Source organism: Cnephaeus nilssonii (assembly GCF_951640355.1).
Source record: "Cnephaeus nilssonii genome assembly, chromosome: 1".
Classification (NCBI taxonomy): Eukaryota; Metazoa; Chordata; class Mammalia; order Chiroptera; family Vespertilionidae; genus Cnephaeus; species Cnephaeus nilssonii.
In genome coordinates this window covers 102,453,484-102,480,006 of record NC_137072.1, presented here as the reverse complement: position 1 = coordinate 102,480,006, position 26,523 = coordinate 102,453,484, and the positions used below count along the sequence as shown (strand labels likewise).

The window sequence follows — 26,523 nt, the reverse complement described above, 5'->3', positions numbered from 1 at the left end:
AAATGTTGATGAGATGCCATAGGAACCTAACTCTTGTTTATATCAATTAGCCTGTGGTAAAATTGGTTTTATTATACATCATTTTGTTTAAAGTCACAGAACCTATTGATGATGTTAAGTAAGGACTTACTTTACTAACATGTATCAGATAATATTAAAGCAGTGTCATAAAAATAATAGCACAAATACAAAGTACAAGTAAGGTAACATAAAAATAAAATATAAACAACAAAAATAAATGTAACAAAAAATAGCACAAATATTAAATACAAAATGTTAATAGGTACAAGAAACTGAAATTGGTTGATTATTTAAAAGCTACCTTTCTGGATTTGGGTATGTAATTTATATAATGGTACTAGAATAATTTATTTCAAATAATTACCTGTGTGAATATTTTTTAAAAGAATATTCAATAGTCATTATTTATAGAGCACTCTTTTATTTGTATTGTCAATTCAGGTTTTCCTGTAGTAGGTTTGCATAATTGGATACGCTTCCCAAGAATCTACATTATTTGTTGTACATTATTTGAATATTTACTTCATAGAATTTAAGGGTCTGTTTTCCTATTTCATATTTCAATGAATAAGAGGTATTTGTAATTTGTCATGCATTTTCAGTTATTGGTGACTGTCCTTAAAATTTTTCTAGTAGCCTGTCTCATTTCTAAAATTTGCAGTTTTCTAGGGAGTTTTTGAAAAGTCTGCTTAGAATGGTCTGCTCTTCTGTAGGATTTTGGGAAGGTTTAATGGAAGCAGATGATTTCTAGTGTATTAGGTTCAGTGAAACATTTTCCAGCTTAGTTTCAATGTAAAGTAATTTTAATTATACTATTTTCAAATCATATTTTATGATAAAAATGTTGAAGATACATACAAGAGATATACTTTTATGTGGTTTGTTATGAATTGCATTATTTTGGGCTTATATTTTAAAACAGAAGTATTCAGAGCGGGCAAAAGTAGGTTTATAGTTGTGAGTACATAAAACACAGGACTTTATTCTTTTATCATGATTTATTAATTATTGTATTATTTTCCATATGAACAACTATAAACCTATTTTTTCACCACTTTGTATATTCATTTTTAAATGGTAATTCCAGAGAAAATATAATTCAGTGTGTTTTTTAGTTTTCACCCAACTTCCTTAGGAGATAGGTAGTTCTTTTACATCAAATGAGCTTTAGGTGCTATCATACGTTTAAAAATGTTTTTTTTGCATTCTTTTATTAAGTGTACTAGATGCCCAATGCACGAAAATTTGTGCAGAATAGGCCTTCCTTATCCTGGCTGCCAGCACAGCCTTTGCTCTGGCCCGGAGCCACCTTTCCACCTTCCCACGCTGCCCAGAGGCCCGGAGCAGCTGGGGTGGTGTGAAACGCCTGCGTTGTCACCATGGCGACAATGCAAGCATCCCGTCCCCGGCCGCTGGGTGCCTGTGTATGCAAATTAACCCACCATCTTTGTTGGGTTAATTTGCATACCCACTCCTGATTGGCTGGTGGGTGTCACGAAGGTATGGTCAATTTGCATCTCTCTTATTAGTGTAGATATTTTGGCAGATAGCTATACACTTATTCTGGGCTTCCTTAGAGTTCAAATTACTAGAATGCTGCATCTAGTCTATATATGGAAATTAGCTTTATTTTCTGAAATATATTGATCCTGAAGCCACAAACTCTACTTCTGGGTTCTTTGTGTTCATGTGGTGAGAAGAATTTCCCGCGACATAGTTGTTATTTTAAATTAAACAGCTGCCATTTATTTCAACTGACTGGACCATTTCCAAAGCAGGCTTCCTACCCTTTTCTGTCAGTTATGGTTTTCAATCTCTTGGGCTCTCTAACTCTTGGGCTCTGTTAAAGATAGGGGCAGTGTCTGAGTATCTCAGTGGAAGTGACTTGTTCAGGTATATGTTCTGGATTCCAAAGATATCAGTCAGGAAGAGCAGGCGGGGTAGGCGGGAAAAGAGAAATAGAAAATAGGAATAGAAATAGACAAAAAGTAATTGAAGTAATGAGGCAGGACCGTTTAAAAATAACTTTTAAAGGGGCATTTAGAAACAGAGTAAGGCATTATTTCAAACAACAGAATATATAAGGGCTAGAATAGACCTTTTAGATTAGTGTTTTTCAAATTATGTTGAAGGACCAGATTTTTCTTTTTTTTTCACTTTTTTTTTATTAAGGTATTATATGTGTACATATCTTACCATTGTCCCCCCCACCCCACACCCATACATGCCCTCACCCCCCAGAGTTTTGTGTCCATTGGTTATGCTTATATGCATGCATACAAGTCCTTCGCAGATTTTTCATTTTTAATTCATTATGCATAAGGCATACATGGTAAGTACATTTATCACATCCTTAGGTCAGATGCTTTGAAAACATCATCAGATTGCTATAAAGGTTCTAAATGGCTATTTCCTATTTCTGTCTATACTATAGATTGGTATCAGTTTAATGACTGACCTCCGTGGAATAGTGTTGTTGATCCTAAAAAGCTTGCTTCTTCATTTTTGCACCCAAGGTATTAAAGCTCAGGAAAGTGAAATGATTTGCTCAATATTATACAGCTATTAAAATTGTCTTTTTTGTTTCAGTAGAGAACAACTCTACTCAAAAGCAAAAGTTGGTCTTTTGTTTAAAGGTGATGCCCATTGTCAGCATCTAAAAAGTGAGAAAAATATGCCCTTGGGGGTTTTCACTTTCTGCATTGTGGATTTCTGCATTAATCTTTTATATGATTGTATATTTTTGGAATCAGAAGAAAATCCTATATAATAAAGAGCTAATAGACAAATGGTCGTCACGCCCTCATGCCCTTGAACCCTTGCACCTTCGTGCCCAGGCTGGGGGACCCAAGGCCCGGTTAGGGGACCTGAGGTTGCAACCCCCGCCCTGGCGCCGGGGCCAGGGGTCCTGAGGCCATGCCTCCCACCCTGCACTGGAGCCGGGGGACCTGAGGCCGCGCCACCTGCCCCGAGGCCGTGCCCCCCACTCTGGGGCTGGGGGACCTGAGGCTGCAGAGCGTGACAGGGGTGGGGCCAGCTGGGTCTGGGTCTGGTGCGATTTTGAGGCATGCAGGTGGGGGGGACTTGACTCTGGGTCCTGCAGCGCGCCCCAGACTCTGACAGGAGGGAGATGTTCATATATATTTACTAATTTCCTTTCATCTCTGACACTTCTATTATAGAGAAAGGGCAAATAGCAATATTAAAATATTTCCTCTAATTCCTTTTTTAAGTGTACGAATTTCATGCATCAGGCCACTAGTAAATAAATAAAAAGACCAAGTAAAACAATACAAATCAGAAATGTTGAAGTATAAAAAGCAGAGTAATTGGGAAAAAAATACTATTAATTTCATATAATTTGATTGATGAGTTTATATGGGAAAAGTGTCAAGAGATAAGGCCTAAAAGATTGTCAGGGACAGAATTGGGAATGGTATGTAAGCCATAAAAAGGAGTTTGCTTTTTATTTGGCAGACAATGGGGAACAATTAAAAATTTTTATATAAGAAGTAATGTAAAACAGGTTGGTTTTCAGCAAAAAAAGTTTTTAGTGCTTTCTCTCTATTAAACTAATAGTGTAAGTAATAGCTTAAAAGGTAAGAGAATATAGAAATTTGGTACATAATTGAGATTAGTATTTTATGTGTTTTGAAATACTAAGTAGTTGGTAAAAATATATAATATTGAGGCAGGATATTATGGTGTTGAGCACAACCAAATTGCTTGGGTTGGAATCTTATCTTTGCTTTTTATTATTTTTTTCAACCTTGGACAAAATACTTAACCTCTTTGAGCCTTGGTTTTCTCATCTATAAATTGAGTACACAAAATAGATCTGTCATGAAATTAAATAACTATGTGTGTATGTATTATGATAGGTATATAGACATATTACATAATGTAGAATAGTTCCTGACTAATAATGAACATTAAATAAGTACTTTTACTGCTGCTGCTGTTGTCATGATTAGTAATAGAAGGCATTTAATTAAACCAATTATATAAACATGTATGAATAATGTGAATATAAAAATACCAAAAAATGTACCAGTTATTATCTGATAATCACTACCCACTGGGTTTTAGACTTTTTCCCCCCTCCATTATAGAGACTAAAATAGTGAATTTAAGTATATTTAACTTAGTGTTTTCTCTTTTATAGTTTATCAGAGAAGATATGAAATATAAAGATGCTACTAAAAAACACAGCCATCTGCACAGAGAAGATAAACACATAACTGTTGAGGATTTATGGAAACGATGGAAAACATCAGAAGGTAAGACTGTTTTCAGTGATCTAGATCCCTTACCTGCTCTTCTGCCCTGATTAGTCATTGTTAACTCACTAATTGCATATAATCTTACAAAAAAGAAAATCAATGTAACTTTTCTGTGAGGATATTTCTCTGAGGATACTTATATTTTAGTAAATAATTATTTTATCAAGTAAACATGGATCCCAAAGTTATTTTTAGTTATGGAGAACAGTTTCTGAAGTCTTTAGAAGGCATGGACCTTACACATTTTTCCTTAAATATACCCTTAATGGGGTGTCCTAATATTTGCATGCTAACATTGTGTAATTTATATTTTATTTCTTTTTCTACTCGTAAGTCCTCAAGCTTATTTATGGACAGTAATTATTTAGGGCAGGAAAAGTATATGACCTAAAACCTCAATTTGATCCTTAATACTAGAAAGCTACTAAAATATTTTTAAAAGTCCATTAAGCTTTTTTTTTATTTTTTTGAGTAACAGAGTCAACCAAAATGTCTAATGTTTCTGTTCTTTTACCCAAGTCAAATAATTATGTTGTAGCATATGTTTTTCTCTGCAAGTTTGATAATGATGTGATATTAAAAGGAATCTGGGACAGATTACCAAGGAGGAATATAGAAAAGTAATAAAATTTGCTAGACTGTCAATGGTAACGTTTAGTAATGGGCAAAATACAGAAAGTTATTCCACCAATGCTCAATATTTTTATTAATGTAAGTGGTTTATAGCTAGCATATATATTACTTAAAAGTGGTATGGGTAGGGGAAATGGAGAGAAAGATTTCTGAAGTCTACCTATTATTTATTTAAGTTGGTGGTGTTTTTTACCTTCTTTCTTTTTCTTCTTCCCAGTATATTGCAAAACATGCCTCTTTTAAAAAGTGAAATACACACACACACACACACACACACACACACACACACAAACGAGGCAAAAAAGAAAGAAGGTAAAAAACACCACCAACTTAAATAAATAATAGGTAGACTTCAGAAATCTTTCTAAATCTTTATTATATCCTATATAATAAAGAGGTAATATGCAAATTGACCCTCACACCCTCACAAGATGGCTGCCAATGACCAGGCCAGCAGGGGGGTTAGTGAGGGATGACCAAACGACTGAACAGCAGGCTGCATTGGGTGACCAGGCCGGCAGGGGGGTTAGTGAGGGACGACTAAATGACTGAACAGCAGGCTGCGTGGGGCGACCAGGCTGGCGGGGGGGGGGGGCAGTTGGGGTGATTAGGCTTGCAGGGGGTTCAGTTAGGGGCGACTAGGCTGGTAGGGGGAGCAGTTGGGGTTGACCAGGCTGGCAGAGGGGGGCAGTTGGGGTGACCAGGCCGGCAGGGGTGGGTAGTTAGAGTGTTGATCAGGCCGGCATGCAGAGGCAGTGAGGGGCGATCAGGCTGGCACGGGAGGGGGCTGGCAGTTAGGGGTGACCAGGCAGGCAGGCAGGTGAGCAATTAGGAGCCAGCAGTCCAGGATTATGAGAGGGATGTCCGACTGCTGGTATAGGCCTGATCCCAGGGCCTATACCAGCAGTCGGACATCCCCCAAGGGGTCCTGGATTGGAGAGGGTACAGGTTGGGCTGAGGGGACCACCCCTCCCCCATACACATATTTCAAACACCAGGCCTCGTGTGTGTGTGTGTGTGTGTGTATTTCAGTTTTTAAAAGAGGCATGTTTTGCAATATACTGTGAAGAAGCAAAAGAAAGAAGGTAAAAAACACCATCAACTTAAATAAATAATAAGTAGACTTCAGAAATCTTTCTCTCCATTTCCCCTACCCATACCACTTTTAAGTAATATGAACTTGAGTTAGAATAGGAATAAATGAATATACATTTTATAGGGGAAAGTGCTAAATGGTATGAAACTCAGTAAGACTATTAACAGGAAATATAGTAATATGAAGATACTACTAAAGGAATTGGATATCCATTATTGCTACTAGTATATTTTAAGTATTAGGTGTGTGATAAGTTGAATGGAGTACACTTAGCCATTGAAAAAAGGAAAAAGTATTTGGCCATTTCTCATCACTTGCTTTGCTACCACCTGGTTCAGCCCCCATCTCTTGCCTGAGTAAGTGCAGTAGCCCCTTAATGGTCTCCCTGCATATACTTGTGTTCTGCTACAATCTGTTCTTCATTTAGCAGAGTAACCTATTGGAAATATAAGTCAGATCTGTTCAATACCCTTCAGTGACTCAGAGTAAAAGCCAAAATCTTTACAAAGACCTTATAAGGCTCTACATGATCTGATTTCCACTCCCACCCTGTTACCTCTCTTCCTTCTCTGTCCTGTCCATCTTCCTCACTCACTGAGCTTTATGCTAGCGGACTCCTTGCTATTCTACAACTGCAGGAATGCAGACACCCTCATGGCTAACTCCATTACCACTTTTATTAAAGTCTATCAGGGCTATTCTCTCTTGAGGCCCACCCTGACCACTCTATTTAGCTATCTTGATTCCTGTTACTCAGCTTCACACTTTCCTTTTCCCATATTGTGTAGCACCTTCTAATATATTACATAATTAACTTATTCATTATGTGTGTTTCCTTTCTCTCTCCCCTGCCCCCGAGAATATAAGCCGGGGGGGTGGGCGGGGGCGGGGTGTGGTGTCTTGGTTTATTTTGTTTACTAACGTGTCCCAAATCCAAGGGAACTCTGACGTTAAACCCGATTTTGGTTTCCTGCCCTGGTGAGTTTGGTGAGATCTTTTGTGATCTATGAGAATGTTTGTTATTTTTCTTTTTTAAGCTTAAGGCCATTTCAAGTTGAAAAGCCTCTTATTTTCCCTAGGTTTTTACCTTAATTTCCACCATTAAGATTTCACCATCATGATGAGAAGATTTTCCTCTAAGTCTCCAAAGACTTGTCCTAACTTACCTATTCTTGCTTCCTTTTCTCCGAAGCCCATCTTTTACATAACATTTTTAGGGGATTAGGGCGTGGGAGGAGTTGTCTCAGGGCTCCTACTAAAACAGTTTCATGAAAGAGCAGAGAGAGGAGTCAGTTGAACGAAGTAAACCTCCACCAGAAGCTTAATAGTGACCTAATTCATATTTTCAACCCATGTCAGACTCTTTTTTCGTATTAAAGGGGTCACGTAAAGGCGGGGCATTGTTGCTAGGTCACTCACTGTTTTCAATCATAGCCTGACAAGCCCCAGTTTTCCTGGAGTATCTCAGGAATAGGACATGCCGAATGTGTAGGGTTCTGCTTTTACTTGGTATATTTTGTTTTTTTATAAAGAGTTCTTTTGGGAAACAAAAAAATTATTCCTGTGAAAAGTTTTGGAAACTGCTGATATAGAAATTAGAATGTACCTGTAGCAATAATATGCAATTCAAAGTTATTTAGTTCAATATGAATACAAATATACACATGTGTGCACACATACATATGCCTACACACACAATCATACACAATTATACTTTCCACATCATTGCTGTATCTCTAATGACTAGAGCAGGGCCTTATTTACTTTAATATTTAGTAAACATTTGATGAATAGATGAATGTGTAACACTGAACATTAGATAGTCAGTAGTTAGGTTCATCAAATATTCAGTGTATCAAACATCATTTCACTTCAGGCATTTCTGCCAAAATGAAATGTATGCACTCCTGAAAAACACATATCTTGCAAAATTATGAACTTAAAAATTACAGAGTTTATGGGAAATAATGGGGTTGAACCATACTCAAAACCTATGCAACTTTGTAACCAGAGCACTAGCACTACTAATAAAAATACTAGCATAGGTAAAAAGATTTGTTAAATTTCTAATCAATAAATACTATAGTAGGTATTGGACTTTATCTTAAAAAATAAGTAAAGATAACTTAATGGGAGGGGGTTTTAGGTAGAGTTGAGGTTACTAAATTATGAAGACAAAGGAAAAATGCCAGAAGATGAGAACTGAGCAACAAAGATTTCTAAGACAGAGGCTGTGGCCAAATTGAGCTTAAAGGAAGAGGGGAGTGTAAGGGGATAGAAAGTTCATAGTTTGCTGTGTTAGCATTCTGTAAGCTTTGGATCCTTTTGCTGCTACTTGGCAGTGTAAAATGATAACATGTGAGGAACAGTCACATATGAAATGATGTGACATGATCCCTATTTACCAGTTACACATAAGCTAATTCATGTTACAGAAGCACCAGTAGAATAGGTATATCTATTGTGTCATAAGCCGGCATTGGAGCCTGGGTATTAAAAATGAGTTAAACAGTCTCTGGGATATTAGCAGTAAATAGCTAAGTAGGAAAGAAAAAGCACACAAATAATTACAATTTATGTGATATGTACAATAATAGAAACAAGTGTAGAATATAGAGATAGCTCACTGAAAGGAGTAATTACCTCTGAAAATTGTGTTTGGAATGGGCTGTGAGGGTTGACCAGGAGTTCTGGAAGGGGCTAAAGCGGTAGACCACCTCATGGCTCCTTCAGTCACCTGAAAGTTTACTAGAAGTGGAAATGGAGGTGGCAGACTATAGGAAGTATGTGTGTTTCAAGTTCTTCAAATGTAACTGCTGGCTCTTCTCTTTATGAACATTAAGACATTGGGCACATTATAAAATTCACTTATAAAATGCAATTCTTGTGTGATATGAATGACTAATGCAGTAAAAGTGCCTGCCTGGTAGGCAGTAAATGTTCACTTATCTTTCTAGTAAAGCTGAATCACTGAAATGTTCAGCTGTATATAAAGTTTTGTAAGATTTTTGATTCAGTCCCATAATACTTATTAATAAAATGAACAGGTCTGTTAGGCTAAATACTTGCCATTGTAGTATGTAATTTCTGGAGGGTGAAATGTACCCAAGATCGTTATGGAATGTTGTCAACTGACGAAAATTAAAAGTGTGTTGCATAGAAATTGATCCTAATTTCACATAGAAAAATTTCAATGTGACCAGAGTGTACTTTTTTGGGGGTCAGTTTCTGTAGAGAATGCTTGGTCAATTTGTACATGATAATAGTCCAGTGCCAATAAAAGCCTTTTAAAAATGTGTATTAGATTTTAGACAAATTTTTATAAACTGGATATGTTGTTAGAATTGCTGAATACAATTAAATAGTACCTAATGAAGGAAAATGTAGATGGAAAATTATTGGTTATGTATAAGATTTAAGGATCATGGTGGATAAAAACCTGATTAAGTAATGTACTGTTTTTAAAAAGGTAACTCATTGGGTTAAATATTATAACATGTGTCAACCATGAGGTAATCTTTCCATCCTATTCAGCATGGGTCTTACCTTACCTAAGGTCATTGTGTAACTTGGGGCTTTACAAATTGAATAGGTATTTTGAAATTCTGCAGGTTTAATTTTTTTTATTAGAAATTTAAAGGAACTGAAATTGAGAGAAGAGAGAGGTAGACACTTAATAATGACTGTTGTCAAGTCCAGCCAGACAGAAATGACTAAGTGTTTTCTTCTGTTTATGAAAACAAAATGTAAATGTTACACAAAAGGAAATATAAAGGGAAAAAAAATCCTGACCATGTATGTTAAATCTCTATAAGTAAGGAGGATTTATAAACATTTTATTTATATACTTGAGGCCCAGTATATGAATTTGTGCACCAGTGGGGTCCCTTGGCCTGGCCTGCGGGATCGGACCAAAACAAGCTCTCCAACATCCCCCGAGGGGTCCTGGATTGTGAGAGGGCACAGGCCAGGCCTAGGGACCCCACCAGTGCACGATCGGGGCTGTGGAGGGACGCGGGAGGTTGGCCAGCCGGGGAGGGACCGTGGGAGGGCTCCAGGGCATGTCTGGCCCATCTCGCTCAATCCCAATTGGCCGGACCCCAGCAGCAAGCTAAACTATCAATCAGAATGTCTGCCCTCTGGTGGTCAGTGCACATCATAGCGATTGGTCAACCGGTTTACTGTCTGTCCCCTGGTGGTCAGTGGACATCATAGCAAGCAGTTGAGTGGTCTTAGCATATCATTAGCATATTACGCTTTAATTGGTTGAACAGGCGACCAGACACTTAGCATATTAGGCTTTTATAATATAGGGTATCCTTAATATTTATAAGGATTTTCTCCTAGGAGTGAAAGTATAAATAGGTCTTTAAATGTTCATAAAATGTACCAGCTTTTTCAGATGTATCCTATTAGTTACAATGAGACTGGAATGAAAACAAAAGCAAAAGGGTGAGTAAATATTGTTTAGCATTATCAGAAGAGGAACTAAAAATGTAGGCCTTGTGGATAATAAGGTCACATTATCTTTGTGATACCAACAACAGTGTGTGTGTGTGTGTGTGTGTGTATATATATTTCTGTTGATTTCAGAGAGGAAGGGAGAGAGAGATAGAAACATCAATGAGAAAACCACCGATTGGCTGCCTCCTGCACATCCCCCACTAGGGACTGAGCCTGCAACCCGGGCACATGCCCACGACTGGAATCGAACCTGGGGCCCTTCAGTCCGCAGGTCGACGCTCCATCCACTGAGCCAAACAAGCTAGGGTCCAACAACACGATATTTTTATGTATATTTACAATATGTGTGGCACTCACTGTGGTAGGATACAAGGAAGTATAAGATAATACCTTTCTCATCAAGGGGCTTTTATTATTGTTAGTATCACAGGTGAAATATTAAGTAACCACACAAGAAGGTTTGATTAAATACTAGGTAAGTGGTACTATTATAGTCAGAGTTAGTATATGTGAGATAAGAATAAATGAATGTTTCATATTTTTCCTTTTGCCATTAATATGTCATGTTTAACTTTTATGTGTCTTAGTTTCATCATCTGTTAAAAGGGATCAAAGTCATCTACCACATCAAATTGTTGAGGATGAAATGAATTTGTGCATTAAAGGGCTTAGAACAGTGCCTAGCACATAGCAAGTACTCAATGACTATCTCTTGTTACTATTGTTCTTGTAAGACAAACTGCGAACAAGTTGGGAATATTGGAGACTGACGTTGCTGAAAGAGGCATCTGAGTTGAGGAATAGTAGAAAATAGGGTCAGTAAGAGAGGGAGACCAGAGTAGTGAGCCTTGACGCTTCAGCCTGTTGAGCTGCTCCAAAGTGGCATGTAAGATTACACTCATATACCAAAGCTACCAATTGATAGTGGTTACCTAGAGCACTGCATTAAGGAAGCTTGATCTATGTCTGATCTCAGTAGCAAAGCAGGTTATATACTGTAGAAATTGTTGGTTAGCAGTATTTATTATGTGTGTGAAAGGGGATAGTGATGCCAGTCTTGCTGCTCAAGGTGCCTCTCTAACAGTTGGCTGCCAGACACCAAACACTGTTTTCATTTTTCATAAAAGTAAAAATCTTCTTCGTATTTCTTTTGGTTATTGATGAACAGGTACTGTTCTAGATCTTTATAAAAGCAAAGTGGTGTAATGTGAACTTTTGAAAAACTGGGGATACCTGTGGGCTTAACATGGTTTTTTTTTTCCCCCCTCAAAGAGTAGTGTAAATGTTATTTGATTGGTGTGCAGATTACTTGATCAGTTTGCAAAACACTGTTCTGTATTGATCAGAATTCATTTCTGTGTTTTATATAAAGTACGTCCTTGATTTCTTTATAGTTAAACAGCTTTGTTTTTGTTATAACATTATCCAAATGAGCTCAGAGCACAATAAGTTTCTAATCTTCGTCCTGTGTTAGCATTTCTATCACTGTTCCCTTCATTTCAGATCTGTTCATTCAGGGCTAACTCATTTTTGTTTTTTGGTGCAGTAGTTGTCTTCTTTTCTATTTCTCCTTGATTGCTGACACTCTCACTCTTTTACTTCAGAACACTTGACTCTCGGAAATGTAGGGTCATTGCATATTACTGATTTGCTAGGATTAATTGTGCCCCAACCAGGAATCGAACCCACCGGGAATAGAACCAGCTACTTCTCTTGTGCATGGGATGATACTCAACCAACTGAGCCACACTGGCCAGGGCTAATTTCAGCCAGTATTTTGTTCAAAACGTACTACCACTACGTATAAGAGTTGGTAATTGTGATTACATCTTACTACATCTTTCCATTTAATGTCCGCATTTATTTTTTTTAATGGATAATTGTATTTGTTTATGGATTGAAAATATATTAGATTAAAAGGAATTTAAGATAATACAGGCAAAAAAACCTTTTTGATAGAATAATTCTTTGTTACTAGATGGCACTGACTTATGGGCATGTCACTAACCATTTTCAAATCCTTCATATAATTTATTTCTTTTGAAGAATTCAAATCAATTCTTTTAAAACAATGTCTAGAACTTTTTGGAAGGGATGGAGGTGGGCTCACAAAAGGGGAAATGGGAGGATGAATAATTAAAGAGCAAGGCTCAAGAAATTAAATGTACTTATGTATTTGTTTGGTTTCTGAATTATATATTGTAAGAATATAGAATTCTAACATCATTATTTTCCATGTTTTGACCAGTATCAAATATTTTGTGGCAGAATTTTAATGATAGTGCTACAGCTCTACTACCATGAATAATAATAGGTTTCTGTGTACTAGCTGCATCCCCACTGATCCAGAGCCTGTGACTTAGCAAAGGTAAGCACATGCCAGATTGCAGTGTGAGATAGTTGAAGATTGATCTGCTTTGGTAATTGTCTAAATTTCTCTTATCTGTTTTTAATGAGCATGCTCAATTGCATGAATCTGGCCATGACATTAGACTGCATTCTCTTTTAGATGTGTAATTGGAAGCTTTTGAAAAAGGAAGGTTGAGTTTTAAGTTAGTGGATATATGTTTTAGGACTGTGTCTTGATTTTTTGAGTGATTTTCAGGAATGCCCGAAAAAGTAATTACTCCAGTTTTTAATGGTACCTACACTATGCTAATACTGAAGGCTGAATTTATCACAGAACTAAATGCTTAATAAATTCCTGTGCATAACTGATTGTTCAACATGCTTTGTTGGGTGGCTTGAAATTACAGTATATTATGTCTTCTTCTTCTTTTTTTTTTTTTTAACTACAGAGCTTTATTTTAAAGTTTAAGTTGTTTGTTTTAGTAAGATTTTTTTTTTTAGTGGCAAAAGATAGACTCAGATCACCTCAAATAATGGGAAATTTATTGTAAGTGTACTCTATTATCAATTATTTGATTAGTTACAAGTGACAAAGGTCAGACTCACTTGCTCCATTCATTTGTTAAGTCATCAAAATTTTATTTAGTTCTTCCTGTGAGATAGGCATTGTTCTGTATTTTGTAAATAGAACTTTGAGCAAAATAGATATCCTGCCCTCATGGAGTTAACACTCTTTTAGAAAGACAGTGGACAGTTTGTCTGTGTGCAGGTAGATATATATACACTCACATGACTGCTGAAACAGATAAGTGATATGTTAAAAGTAAGCAGGCTAACACATAATCAGTGACCATGTAGGGCGAGGTCTAGTTAAGGAAGAATTCCCAAAGAAATGCTATTTGGTTGTAGATCTCAGTGATGAGAGTGAGCCAAGGAAATGTCTGGGTGAAGTATATTCCAGGGTTAGGGTAGGCTAACATTCTTAAGTCTAGCATGACCTCCAAGTATTTGGGGGACTGTAAGAAAGCCAGTATAGCTTGGAGGCTATAAGGGATTGGAGGAGGGTGCGGGGGATGGTAGGAGACAAATGGATCAGTGAGATGTACAGAGGCAAGGCTAGATCTCATAGGATCGTTCAAGGCCTATTAAAGAGTTTGGGATTTATTGTAAGTATAATGTAAGTATGTTGCAAGTCTAGCTCCATTGAAGTGTTTTGAGCAACATAGTGTTGTGATTTATCTTTGGAAAATATTACTGTAGATACTGTATGGATATTAGGCTCTTGAGGAAGAGGGGCAAGAATGTAGTTGGAAGCCTGTCGAGGCTCTTGCGGTGTCCAGGTGAGAGGGAGGTAGCAGAGAGGTCTGATTTATGATATAGTTTGAAGGAATAACTGATAGGATTTTCTGTTAGGTTGGATTCAGGGAGTTGATAGGGGTGTGGGGATAAGAATTAGGATGGTTCCTAGGTGTTATGCACCTGTAGTATTAAAATGTCTTGGAAATGGAAGTAATGAGGGGAAAAAAAGTCTGAACAGGCTCAATTGTGTGTGTGTGTGTGTGTGTGTGTGTGTGTGTGTGTGTGTGTGTGTGAGTGAATAATGAAAAAAAGGTTGAAAAATACTGAGATCATGATGCAAACTGGTGAAGGACTTAGTGCTGAAAGGTCAAGAAGCAGAGAGGAAGCCAGAAAAGAAGGAAGAATAAATGAACAGTTACAGATATGAGGGGAACCAGTTAGATATGTAGGGTCCTGACAGCCTATGAAGGACAGGTTTTAAGAAAGAGGGCACAGTCAGTGTCAACAGCTCAAGAAATTCACATGAGATGACAGAGACCTCACCATAGGACTAGCAAAGTACAAGTTAAGTTTGTTTGCTAAAGCAGTTGCACTATAGTGGTGGAACTGAAAGTCCGGTTGAGGTGGATTGAAGAGGAAGTGAAAACAGTAAATATTGTTGACTTTCAAAAGACGGAGAAGAGAAATGGAGCTATGATACCTAAAGACAAATTTGATGTGAAGGAAGATTTTATTTTCTGAAAGATGGAAGATTTTACAACATGTTTATATATTAATGGAATGGCCCAGTTGAGAAAATCAAACTCTCTTAATTTAAAAACTATCCTTATTTAATGGGATGATGTAGGTGTGTAGTCAGGGGCTGAATCTATTCTGGTTATCTGTTTCTCTCTCTGTTTCTTTCTGAATTTTGATTTTATTTTACTGCATTTCCTAGAGACTAGCACTGTGGCTGCTGGAAGTTTTAGGCTTATGTTTTCCCAAAATCATACCAAAGAGAAACAGGGAGTCTTCCTGCCTGCTCTAGTTAGAAAAAAATCAGGAAGTAACTGGCTTAGGTTATGTGGTTATACCGAGACCTATCACTGTGACCCCAGAATGGAGTCCTATGATTACTTCATCCCCTGGCCTCCTCTCACTAGCGATCATGAGCTTTGTCTCAGATGACAGAGAGGAGAAGGAGTACCTAGCAGACAAACAGCCATAACAGATTGATGAGCCTGAAAAAGGAGAATTTGAAGTTAGTAGCTAGAAGAAAAGCTTCAAAGGCTATTCTGGATCCAGAGGTGGGTTTGTGGGGTCGGGTAGCATGGTCACATGATATAAAACATAGCTGTTCCTTCAGAAAAATCTGATATGTTCTTGACACTTGCAGTGAAAAACTTCTGGACTAAAAATGGATTTTCTCATGGACTTTTTTTTGTCCCACTCTGAATTTTAGTTAATTGAATACATCATTTTCTAAATATAGATGTCTTATTAAATCCCAAATTGGTATTTTAAAGAAATAAGTTAATATAACTCTCAACATTGGAAACTATCAGTAAATTTTGTGCCACCTCGCCTCTTTCCAAAATCTTCCTGGCTAGTATGTATGGATTTTCACTACCGCACGGCATTTTTACTTTGACAAGGTGAAAACCTGACTGCATTTACCTAGGATCACCAGACATGTCTATACTGTGTAAGAGGAGTATAGGTATTTTTCAAAGTATCCCTAGAGGAGCAGAAAATGAAATTTGAAGTGTTAAAAACTAGGCACTGTCTACTCTGAGTTAGTTTGGAAATCTTGTGAATGAGATGTTTAATACCCTCTAAAGGCAAATAGTGTTAATCACAATTAAGTAATATGTAAGAATATGAAATTCTCTTCCTAGTGTTGTTACACTTTACTGTATGCTTGATAATGTGGAAGGTTTATGCAGTGCTGTGTCTTCACTTTGTCTTGCAGTTCTTGTCATTTGAGTTACTCATGAATTTTTGCCAAGTGAGGCCATAGGGAAATATAACAATAGAGAACCAATAAGTTTAAAGTTTATAAAGGAATTAAGACAATTGTCTAGGAGGATATGCCTTTTTGAAATGACAAAAAGTATTATTGACTTACAAGATGTACATAATATCTTGCTGTTACCAATTCTACAAAAAGCAATACTTTTTTATGACCTAGGCTACCTTAAGATATGGTAGTTTTATAGTTTACAGTGCTGTCTTTTCTATATTTTTAATGAAAAATTTGGGTAGTATTTAAAAAAATTAATTTGGTATTAGTATCAGTGTCTCTGATTTTTATTTACATTAATAGGAAACAAGGAGCAGACTTCTCTGAAATGCCAAATTGCTACAATACATTATAGCATTTGTGTAGACTGAAAGCACGTATACACTACAAATGGCTATAGCATTTGTCTTCTAGAATATAAGAATTTGTTTATATTGCAAATGAATTGGTTGGGCAAGAGTTAGATCATTTCTATTGATTTAGGTTTGTCAACAATTCCATTAAAATAAATAATCATTACTACAAAATATTTTGTTTGGAAAACACATATAAGAAATAGCAATTTATAAATCAACTAGAGGCCCAGTGCATGATTAATCATGCACGTGTAGGCTGTCTGTCCGCTGGTCGGGACCCGGTGTGGCTGGCAGCTCCGAAGTCCCTGGGCCCCTAGGGCGAGGCGGGGCGGGGGCATGGTCCTCCTGCGGCCGGAGCCCAGGGCGGGGTCTTGCCTTCGCCTCCCACCCAGGAATGCTGGGGCCGCCGCCGCCTCCTCTGCCTTTGTGGAAACCCGCGTCCTCTGAGGACACCGGGAACCACAGCGCGCTCCTGCGGCCCAACTCCCGCCAGACTCCTCCCCCGGGAGCTGCGCCGCCCGCCCGCCCACGCCGCCTCCACACCTCCAAAACGCCGGCTCGCTGCCCCAGAGGCCCATCTGTGCTGCAGCACAGCCATGGCGCAGATGCTGCAGCACAGCCATGGCGCAGATGCTGAGCTCGCGTCGCTGCTGGCAACTCGAGCTCAGCGGCCTGCCGGCCCAATCACCACCCCAGCCACCCCGAGTCCCGCCCCCCCCGCGCCTCCAGCCGGCCCAATCGTGGGCGTAGCGGAGTGATGGTAATTTGCATATTACCATTTTATTAGGTATGATAACAACTCTTAATTTCATTATTTGTTAATAACTTGTTGGTTTGTCTCCACCACTGTCATGCCAAAGTAAGCAGAATTACTTTCTTCCTCATTGGCACAGCTGGGGCCTGAAGAAAAAACAAAAGGAAAACACTTTTGGATCTGGGAAATAAGTCACTTGCAAGAGAACAAATCAATACAAAGGAATAGAACTTGGAATTACTAAATAGACAATTAGAAAAGGCAAAACAAATATGAAACAGGTTATTTCAACTCCAGCCCATAAAAGTAGAGAAATAATAATGTTTTAGTATTTTAAACCAATATAATCACCACATTTCTAAAAAAGACTACTAGCATTTTAGATTATTCTAAAAGAATGCAACCAAAGTCAATAGAAGAATTGGGTTTCCTTTAAAGTCTAGTTTTCAAAATGTATCATAAATATATTTATAGTAGTTTATTAGTTCTTTACTAGATAAGCATCCTAAATACTAGAAGCTTTCCAATATTGTGAAATCTTACAATTTTTTAACCTGGTACTATGTGAATATTGAACAAGTAAGCTTTTTATGGGTTCTGAGACTTCATAATCACTGAAGCCTCGCATCTTTTAGACACTGATATATTGAGAAACCCCAAAGTATGGTTATCCTTTCCTAGAGAGACAGTATCCCAAAATGTTTGTAGAGCTTGACTAACTGCCTGGATTCAAGTCTCTACAAAACACTTAACTAGATTTGTGACCTTGGGCAAGTAACTTCATCTCTCTGTCCTGAACTCCCCCATCTACAAAATGTATCTAATAAGAGTACCCACTGTAGAGGATGGTTTTAGTATTAAATAAGTTAATAAATATATAGAATTTAGAACAGTACTTGACAGCTCATAGGGCCTAGTGTCTGCTGTTGAAAGATTACCTTACTTTTATGAAGAAAACCACAAGCTACAAAGTAATAGAGAAGTTAGCAATTATTAGAATGCTCTACCTACCTAATTGAAAAAGAGTTACAAGATTTCTTTTAAATTTAGTTTCTTAATTGAATTTCAAATTTAGTGGAAAGTTGCAAGACCAAAACACACTTTGTCCTGAGGCCCTCATTCCAATTTTGCCATTTGCCCTAATAATGACCTTTATAGCCAAAGGATCCAGGAGTATGCATCATACCCAGTTGTCTGGTTCTGTAGTTTATTTAAATTCAGAACAGTTTCTTAGTATTTTCTGGACTTGCATGTCTTTGGTCACTACTTTTCAATCTACAGTTTTTATAGATTGTAACTAAATTAGGATTTGTTCGATGTTTTCGTATACTTAGATCCAGGCCATGCATTTTGGGTTGGACTGTTGCAGAAATGATTCTTTTCATTACATTCTTTTGAGTGACACATGATGTCATTGTTACTGGAGGTGTTACCTGTGATTACTTGATTTTAAGATAATATCTGCTACATTTCTGTAACTATAAAGATACATTATCCCCACCTTAGTAATGAATAATTTTTTTGTGTGTCGAGAGAAACTTGGAGACTTTGTAAAATCACAGTTCTCATATAATGTTACCCACTAGTTTTAACATTCATTGATGTTTCTTGCCTAAATTATTACTTTGATGGTTGCCAGATTGCATTTTTTCAAATTCCCTCTATTTATTAATTTGCATTCTACTGTAAGGAAGAGATTTAAATAGAGTGTATTATCAACACCTTGTCCTGTGAAGATAGATGGTGGGGGCTAACACACATATCTTGAAAACAGAAATTGGAGAAATAGTGCATCTCAATTTATGATTATTCTGAAGCTTGATCTTCTGCATTTATTTATTTATATCAGTGTGGGCTCCTGGATTTCTTTTTTCCTATTTTATTCAGTGGGTTATAATTCGTTATCATTATTTGCAAGCTTAAATTATCCCAAATTTGGCTCGTGAGAAGCATTTCAAGCTGGCTTCTGTATTCTTTTATATGAATGTCTCCATCATTTTTTGAGCCCTTCCTTACTTTCTAGCACAAAAGGATGTTCCAGGCTCATTTTATTTCTCAACCCTAGCCCTGGAAACAACCGTTTCCCCAAGGATTCCTGGTTACTTTTAGTTGAGATGCTATTTAGAAACCAATGTTTGTGTACTAGTTGTGCTCACTGCTATGAGGTATTTTTGTCTCAGGCTCTCTCAGTGGACAGAGTTAAGAAACATATACCCCTATATTTATTACTCTCTCTATATTAAAAATTATGAGTTCACACTGATACCAACTCCTGAGTTAATTCTAACTTAACCTCTTTCCCTATTTCTAACTCCTTTCACTGATTGAAAACCTAGCTCTCTTACCTTCAATGTATTTTCTTATCTGCTCAGTACCCTTGTATATAGCTAGTCTCCTGCCCCTATTGGGATGTTACATCATTCAGGAGACTGACTTGTATGGACCTCTGGCTTCATAGAGTCACTACCCCAGGGTCTCCATTATGCAGATTCTGGCCATCGCTAGCCTATTTTCTCATCCTGATATGGAACCTGGCAATTGCTGGTCAATTAAAAGGTTTTGTTGTTGTTTTCTGTTTTTATTGGTTTGAGAGAGAGAGAGGAAGGTAGATGGAGAGAGAAACATTGATGAGAGAGAAACTTCAATTGGCAGCCTCCTGCATGTCCTCTACCAGGGATTGAGCCAGCAACCTGGCCATGTGCCCTGACTAGGAATTGAACTAGCGACCTCTTGCAGCATGGGGCGATGCTCATCCAACTGAGCCACACTGGCCAGGGTTTTGAAATGAATTTGAAAATTGGAAAAAACTTGAGAAAGTCTGAGTGAACACTACATAGTGTCATTGTGTTAATGAGTCTAGTTTCATGAATTAATTTTTACTACTGAAGCACATTATTCACATTTTCCTTTCCTCATATAACTCTAGCTATTGATAACAGTCCCCTGTAAGTGGGGAGGCTATTTAATATTTTACTGTCTTAACCATGTGTCAGTACTCACAAAACAAGTGAAGTTTTCCTGAAAGCTGCTTTCATATTAATAATAATTAGTTTAAGCAGTACTGTAGATAGGGAGTCTGAGTTGGAAAATGCTATATACCAAGTAAATGTAATAGTATTTGTGAACTGTTAGATTTTAAAATGTTAATTGTAATAGAAAAAATTGCAGATCACACAGAAATTTCCTGAATAAAACTCCCTTGAAAATGCTTCTACCTTTGGAATTGGTGATTTTTTTTTCTTCTATTCTAGAAGAAACTAGCATTAACAAGTTCAGAATGTATGTCTCTTCCTACCTGAAGACTGTGTGACAACAGGTGTGAAAGCGCAATTCTTAGCTGGCCTTTTATGCCCTTTAGAAAATATTTATTAACCGGGCTTTGTGTTCATTTTTTGTTGAGCTCCCTCTTAAAATCAATACTTTTTTTTTTTTTTTTTACATTGAGCTTTCTGCTAGTCTTGGCAATAATTCCTTGATTGATGTCTTACATTTATTTTATTCATTGCCCAGTAGTAATTACCATGTACTCAGTAAATATTTGCAGAATGAAAGAATCCATAGTTACTTGCATAGAAAATCTTTTGAAGAAACTTTCAAATTGCAAGAGAAAAATATATTGAGCATTTTTGATAATTTTAATAGTAGAAAAGTAAAGGAAGCATATGTAAGTTATAATTTACAAGTAGATTTTTTTTTGTTAAACATATTTTTTGAAAACCAGCATCCTCTCAATTTTGTGAAGCTTAGTCATATTTTGAAAGAGTTTATTTCTTTAGAAATGCCACTAAAAAGAGTGAATGAAGGTGGCATTTTTTTTTAGCAGCCTTGGTTAGTAGAATTATTTTGTCATTCATTCATTCATCCATAAGTATTGAGTTCCTAAGATGTAGCTGCCATTCCACATTTGTTTAGTGCCTGCTATATTTTTGTCATTGTATAACATGTTGGGAATATAGAAATGTATAAGTATTGTCTGCCCTTAAAGAACTTACGTTTGTTTGATGTGAAATGTTCTTTTTATTCTTAGCTTAGTGGTTTTTAGATTTGTGTGTGTGTTGGGGGGGGGGGGGAAGAGTGTTGTTTTGTTTTGTTTTAAATAAGAAGAGGCTGAGGGACAAGTCTAAAATGAAAGAATGAATACCCAGAGATTAGCTACTCGGTTCCTAAGGTGATATCTTCAGTGACAGCCTAATGAGATAGTATGGAAAACTAGATTAGACATTTAGTTCCAGTATGGCCATTGTGTCCACTGGTTTTGGTTTTGTTGAATCATTTTAAAAAAATAGTGTATTCATTAAATTTCTTTAATTACAAAAATTTCTGATTCTATATTTTATTATGATTATAAATTTACACTTGTAGAGCACCTTTACCATTCCTTGGAGTCATTTCCAAATACATTTTGTTAATCTTCAGAACAGCCTTATAGTTTTGAGACTCATTGTTTCTCCAATTTCTATTTTTAAGATATGCCTGTATTATCTCTCACCATCTTCATGAAGCAAGGTGTTGATAGTACACTCTGTTTAATAAGATTGTAGTTTACAACAGAAAAAAGTAGTAATGCCTTTCCCTAGTGACCATTGTACCACTGTTGGGAGAATACCCTGATCATTTTTAAGTTCTGAATGTTCAAGACATTTACCTAGTTTGCCTAAAAATTTCACGTAATTCTTGCATGGTAAAAGGTAAGGAGCTCATGAAAGAAAGTGTGTATTTCTCTTTGGTACAACTTCCCAGATTCAGACTGTGCCTGTTAGGTGTCCACATTTAGCATGTTGCAGGAATTTCGTCCATGGTACAAAGACATGCTCCACTGACCCGTGTGCAGATGAGGCGTTCACATTCTGCACTGTTCTAAAGATAAGCCTGTCTTGACTGTGCTGAGCAGCTGAGCAGGAAAGTCTCACTCAGAAGTGACACACACATCTATAAACTGAGCTGAGATGAAATGTGAAAGGCTTTAAACTTTTCCTCTTCATGTTTTAAAAAGTTACTTTTTTTCTTTATTGGTTAAGGTATTACTTATGTGTCCTTATCCCCCTATAACTCCCCCCCACCTCCCCACTCATGCTCTCACCCCCCTATTGTCCATTGATTATGCTTATATGCATGCATCAAGTCCTTTGGTTGATCTCTTTCCCTTCCCCCCACCCTCCCTTGTCTTCCCTCTGAGGTTTGACGGTCTGATCGATGCTTCTCTATCTCTGGATCTGTTTTTGTTCATCAGTTATTTTTTATGTTTATATTACATTTAATTCAAGCTTCTTTTTATCAGAGTCCTGCTATATTGAACCTTAAGTTAATAGCATTTTCCTGTGATCCGTATGTCTGTCACTGTACAGAGAACTTCTAAGGCTTTTATATGACTTGGAATTCTCAGTTGAAATTGAATTTGGAAAAGTCATGAATATTACTGTGTACTCATATTTTAGAATACAGTACTTCTTATAAACATGCCAATAATTCAAATATTTTTAAAACTGTGTATAGTTTTTAGCTTTTATATCAGAGAAGCTTCAAAATATAGAATTTTAGCCCAGCCAGTATGGGTCAGTGGATTTAGCATTGTCCCATGCACCAAGAGGTCACAGGTTCGATTCCTGGTCAGGGCATATGCCCGGGTTGCAGGTTCCAGTAGGGGCATGCAGGAGTCAGCTGATTGATGTTTCTCTCTCATAGATGTTTCTATCTCTCTACCTCTCCCATTCTCTTCCTAAAATCAATAAAAACATATTTTTTAAAAACCCATAAAGCAAAATCCTTTTTTAAAAAATTCAAAATATAGAACTTCTTTTCAATAACCATTTTATATGGCCAACTTTAAATATAGTTACTTTCATTAATAATGTTTATTATTTCTCCTCCATGATCCTCTTACCAAATCTTTGATACTTATAAGATGTTTTCAGGCCTTAATAGAAAGTAGTGTGTATTTAACTATACTGTATTTAAGTATTAGTATACAGTACTGTATTATGATATCAGAAGTTGGTTTCTCTAAAATATATTAGTTATGCCAGGGGCTTTCTTAACATTAAGAACAATACCACAGATGTTTTTTATAATAAATTTAGAATTATAGCGGCTTTTAAAAACTAGTAGGAGAGCTATTAAGAAATGAAATGCAGAATAAGTGTAGTGGTGTGTCTAATATATCCAAGGTTTGACATGACTGATGGTGAGCTTGGCTTTACTTGGAAATTTTCTCAGCATACTGGGGAAGGACAGGAGGAGGAGCTTAGTGGTTAACTTGGAGCTTTGAAGCCAACAGACATAGTTTTGAATCCTATCTCCAAAACTTACTTGGTGTGTGAATTCAGACAAGTTATTCATACTCTCTGCGCCTCGGCTTCCTGATCTGTAAACCAAGATTATAATGTTACTGCTAAAACCTGCTTCATAGGGGTGTTGAAAGAGTTTAATGAGATAATTCATGAAAAGCATTTTGTATAGTTACTGGAAATTGTAAAGTATTCATAAAATATTAGCTACTACTATTATTAACATATTTCTACATGCACACTAATACTTTATAACTAGAAATTAGTTTTTTCCCTATAGTATGTAAGTGATTCACAAATCATCTGTGAAGGTTTTTAGGACAGCATGTATGTATATTAATTATAACAGATGAAAACTTATATGGTAGTACTTCACTAAGCCTTTTTGTATTTTTAGGCCTGTAACTTAATACAAGTATATGGCTAAGTGCACTGGGTGCATTGGTTTTATAAGATTGCCTTTTATAGATGAAAGGAGCAAGTAAATATGGATATTTCATTTTTTTTGACGTTTATCTTTTACACTGATTTGTGTATCTCACATTTGCTGAAGGCAGGGATGGACTGGAAGCACACATAAATTCTTACCTCATCCTACTGTCAAACACACAGCTATAAACTGGCACCTTCTAACCTCCATTATGTTATGTAGGTCCCTGTGATCCTGTTTGGGAGTCAAGGTTTTCCCAGTGCTGCTCTGAAATGAGATAATATGAAAATAGTATAGTCTGTCTTTCACACAACTATGGGAAAGGAAGAAGACAATTAAAAACAAAACAAAACAGGTTCTTCTCTGTCAGTTATACTAGTACATTCAGCTAATATACAGCAACTCTGTGCTGGGCTACATGGTGGCTGTTATGGAAGTTTACAATCCTATATAATAAAAGCCTAATATGCTAAGTGTCCGGTTATCTGGTCGTCCATTGAACCAATCAAAGGGTAATAAGCTAATGATATGTTAACACTGCTCAACCACTCGCTATGATGTGCAATGACCATCAGGGGGCAGACAGTTGACCAGTCAACCAGTTGCTATGACGTGCACTGATCACCAGGGGGGCAGATGCTCTGATGGGTAGGTTAGCTTGCTGCTGGGGTCCGGCCGATAGGGACTGAGCTAGACAGGCCAGACACGCCCTGGAGCCCTCCGCAATCCCTCCCCGGCTAGCCAACCTCCTGCGTCTCTCCCTGGCCCCGATTGTGCACCGGTGGGGTCCCTTGGCCTGGCCTGTGCCCTCTCGCAATCCGGGACCCCTTGGGGGATGTCAGAGAGCCAGTTTTGGCCTGATCGCACAGGCCAGGCCAAGGGACCCCACTGGTACACGAATTTGTGTACAGGGCCTCTAGTATATAGTATAGTACAAACATAAGATATAGTGAGGTAAAAAGTTACAAAATATGCAGGACATATGATAAGACATTTGGTAGAAAAAGTAAATACTATAGAAATTAAGGGGAGGGAGAGATCACTTCCTCCTACTTCTAACCTAGTTTGTACAGCTGAGCCTGTACCTGTGTGTGACTTGCGTCTTTTTCAGAAGGCTGCTTCAGCTGGGTGGCCACAGGAATGCCGGGTTCCTTACCTCTCTGGTGCTGGCTATTTCTAACCCTTACCGTCTCTTCATTCTCCCCATTTCTACTGAAGCTACTGCTATCTAAAAGCATTCTCCTCTTAGGCTCAGTTATCATTTTTTATATTTTTATACATCCAAAATAATTATATGGTAGTGGTTCTGTCAGTAGCAAATAGGAAGGGGGAAAAAGGGAGACGATTTTGGTGCAGAATCAGCAACATCATTTCCTGTGGTAGAATCAGCCCTGTTGATAGCAAGGGAGAGATGAGGAGAGTCCTCACCTTGCCTCTGTTCCTGTGGAAATCCATAAACAGGTGCCCACCCCACACACCCTACATCCTCTCACCCTCATCTCTTGGAGGCTTGGTTCTGTTCCCCATCCTGTCCCCACTCTCCCCTGAGCCCTGCTCCAGCTCTAAATCTCCTTGCCCTTCAGTCTGTTAGAGCCCCTTTCGTAAGTCATAGGAGTCACCCCCATGATGAAGAACTGGCATAGCTCCATTGAGTTACTGTTACCACCTCCAGGCCTTCAGTAGGCCACAATATGTACTTGAAGTGTCTAGTGGAATCCTGGATCCATTAATGCAATTACCTGTGACAGATTGCTCATATATAATGCTTGATTATTGTATTATTAGTATTACTATATGTCTGAAAGATTTGTTTCTAAGAAAAAATATGTTTCAAGTTTTACAGTTAAACAGCGAGTTATTGTTCCAAACCAGGAGCCACCCATATTGGCAGTGAACTTAGAATCAGAGGATTAGAGTTCAAATTCTAGCTGTCCCAGTTGCTAGACATGTGTGATCACGTGTGTGATTACTTGGCCTCCCTTGAGCAAGGTTCTCTGTGTAGACTGTAGAAATAACAGCTCTCTCTCAAACATGGTTTGTGGGGGATTAAATGAAAAAAAATATGTGATAGTGTATAATAAAATGTAAAATCTTATATCAAATGAAGGTGACATTGTGGTGTTAATAAACACTGTATTTGGCAGAAAAAAGTTCCTGCCCACTGGAAACTCATCATCCAGGAGGTAAGACAGGCATGGACAGTTACATTAGAGTATGTGAAATCCTGCACAGGTGTATGTACAGTGATTAGGGAACACAAAGAGCAACTATAATCTGGAAGTTGATGGATAGGGAAAACTTGGTGGAGGAAGGAGATCCTGAGCTGAGTCTTACAGGCTAAGGAAGGGCAAGCCTGGTAAAGAAGGAAGGAGAAGTGAAAGTCATCCCATGTTGAAGGAGTGGCATGGAGGAATATGGTATTCAGGAAGCTGAAAATATGTATGCAAGTATGTCTGGAGCATAAACTGTCTAGTTGTAGTGCCTGTTTGATTGTCAGGACACTTACCTAATTCTAAAGAGGCAATGTTACTGCACAGTGGTTAACAACTCTA

The 26,523-nt window shown here is 37.5% G+C and overlaps 1 protein-coding gene across 2 annotated transcripts in view; it reads left to right on the top strand.

Moving 5' to 3' along the window:
• Nucleotides 1-26,523, top strand: part of STIM2 (stromal interaction molecule 2) — a 125,189-nt gene that overhangs the window by 66,455 nt on the left and 32,211 nt on the right. For both annotated transcript variants that reach the window (XM_079772282.1, XM_079772281.1), the window contains exon 3: nucleotides 4,187-4,301. In XM_079772282.1, the coding sequence (XP_079628408.1) occupies nucleotides 4,187-4,301 (115 nt within the window). The remainder of the gene's footprint in view (nucleotides 1-4,186; nucleotides 4,302-26,523) is intronic.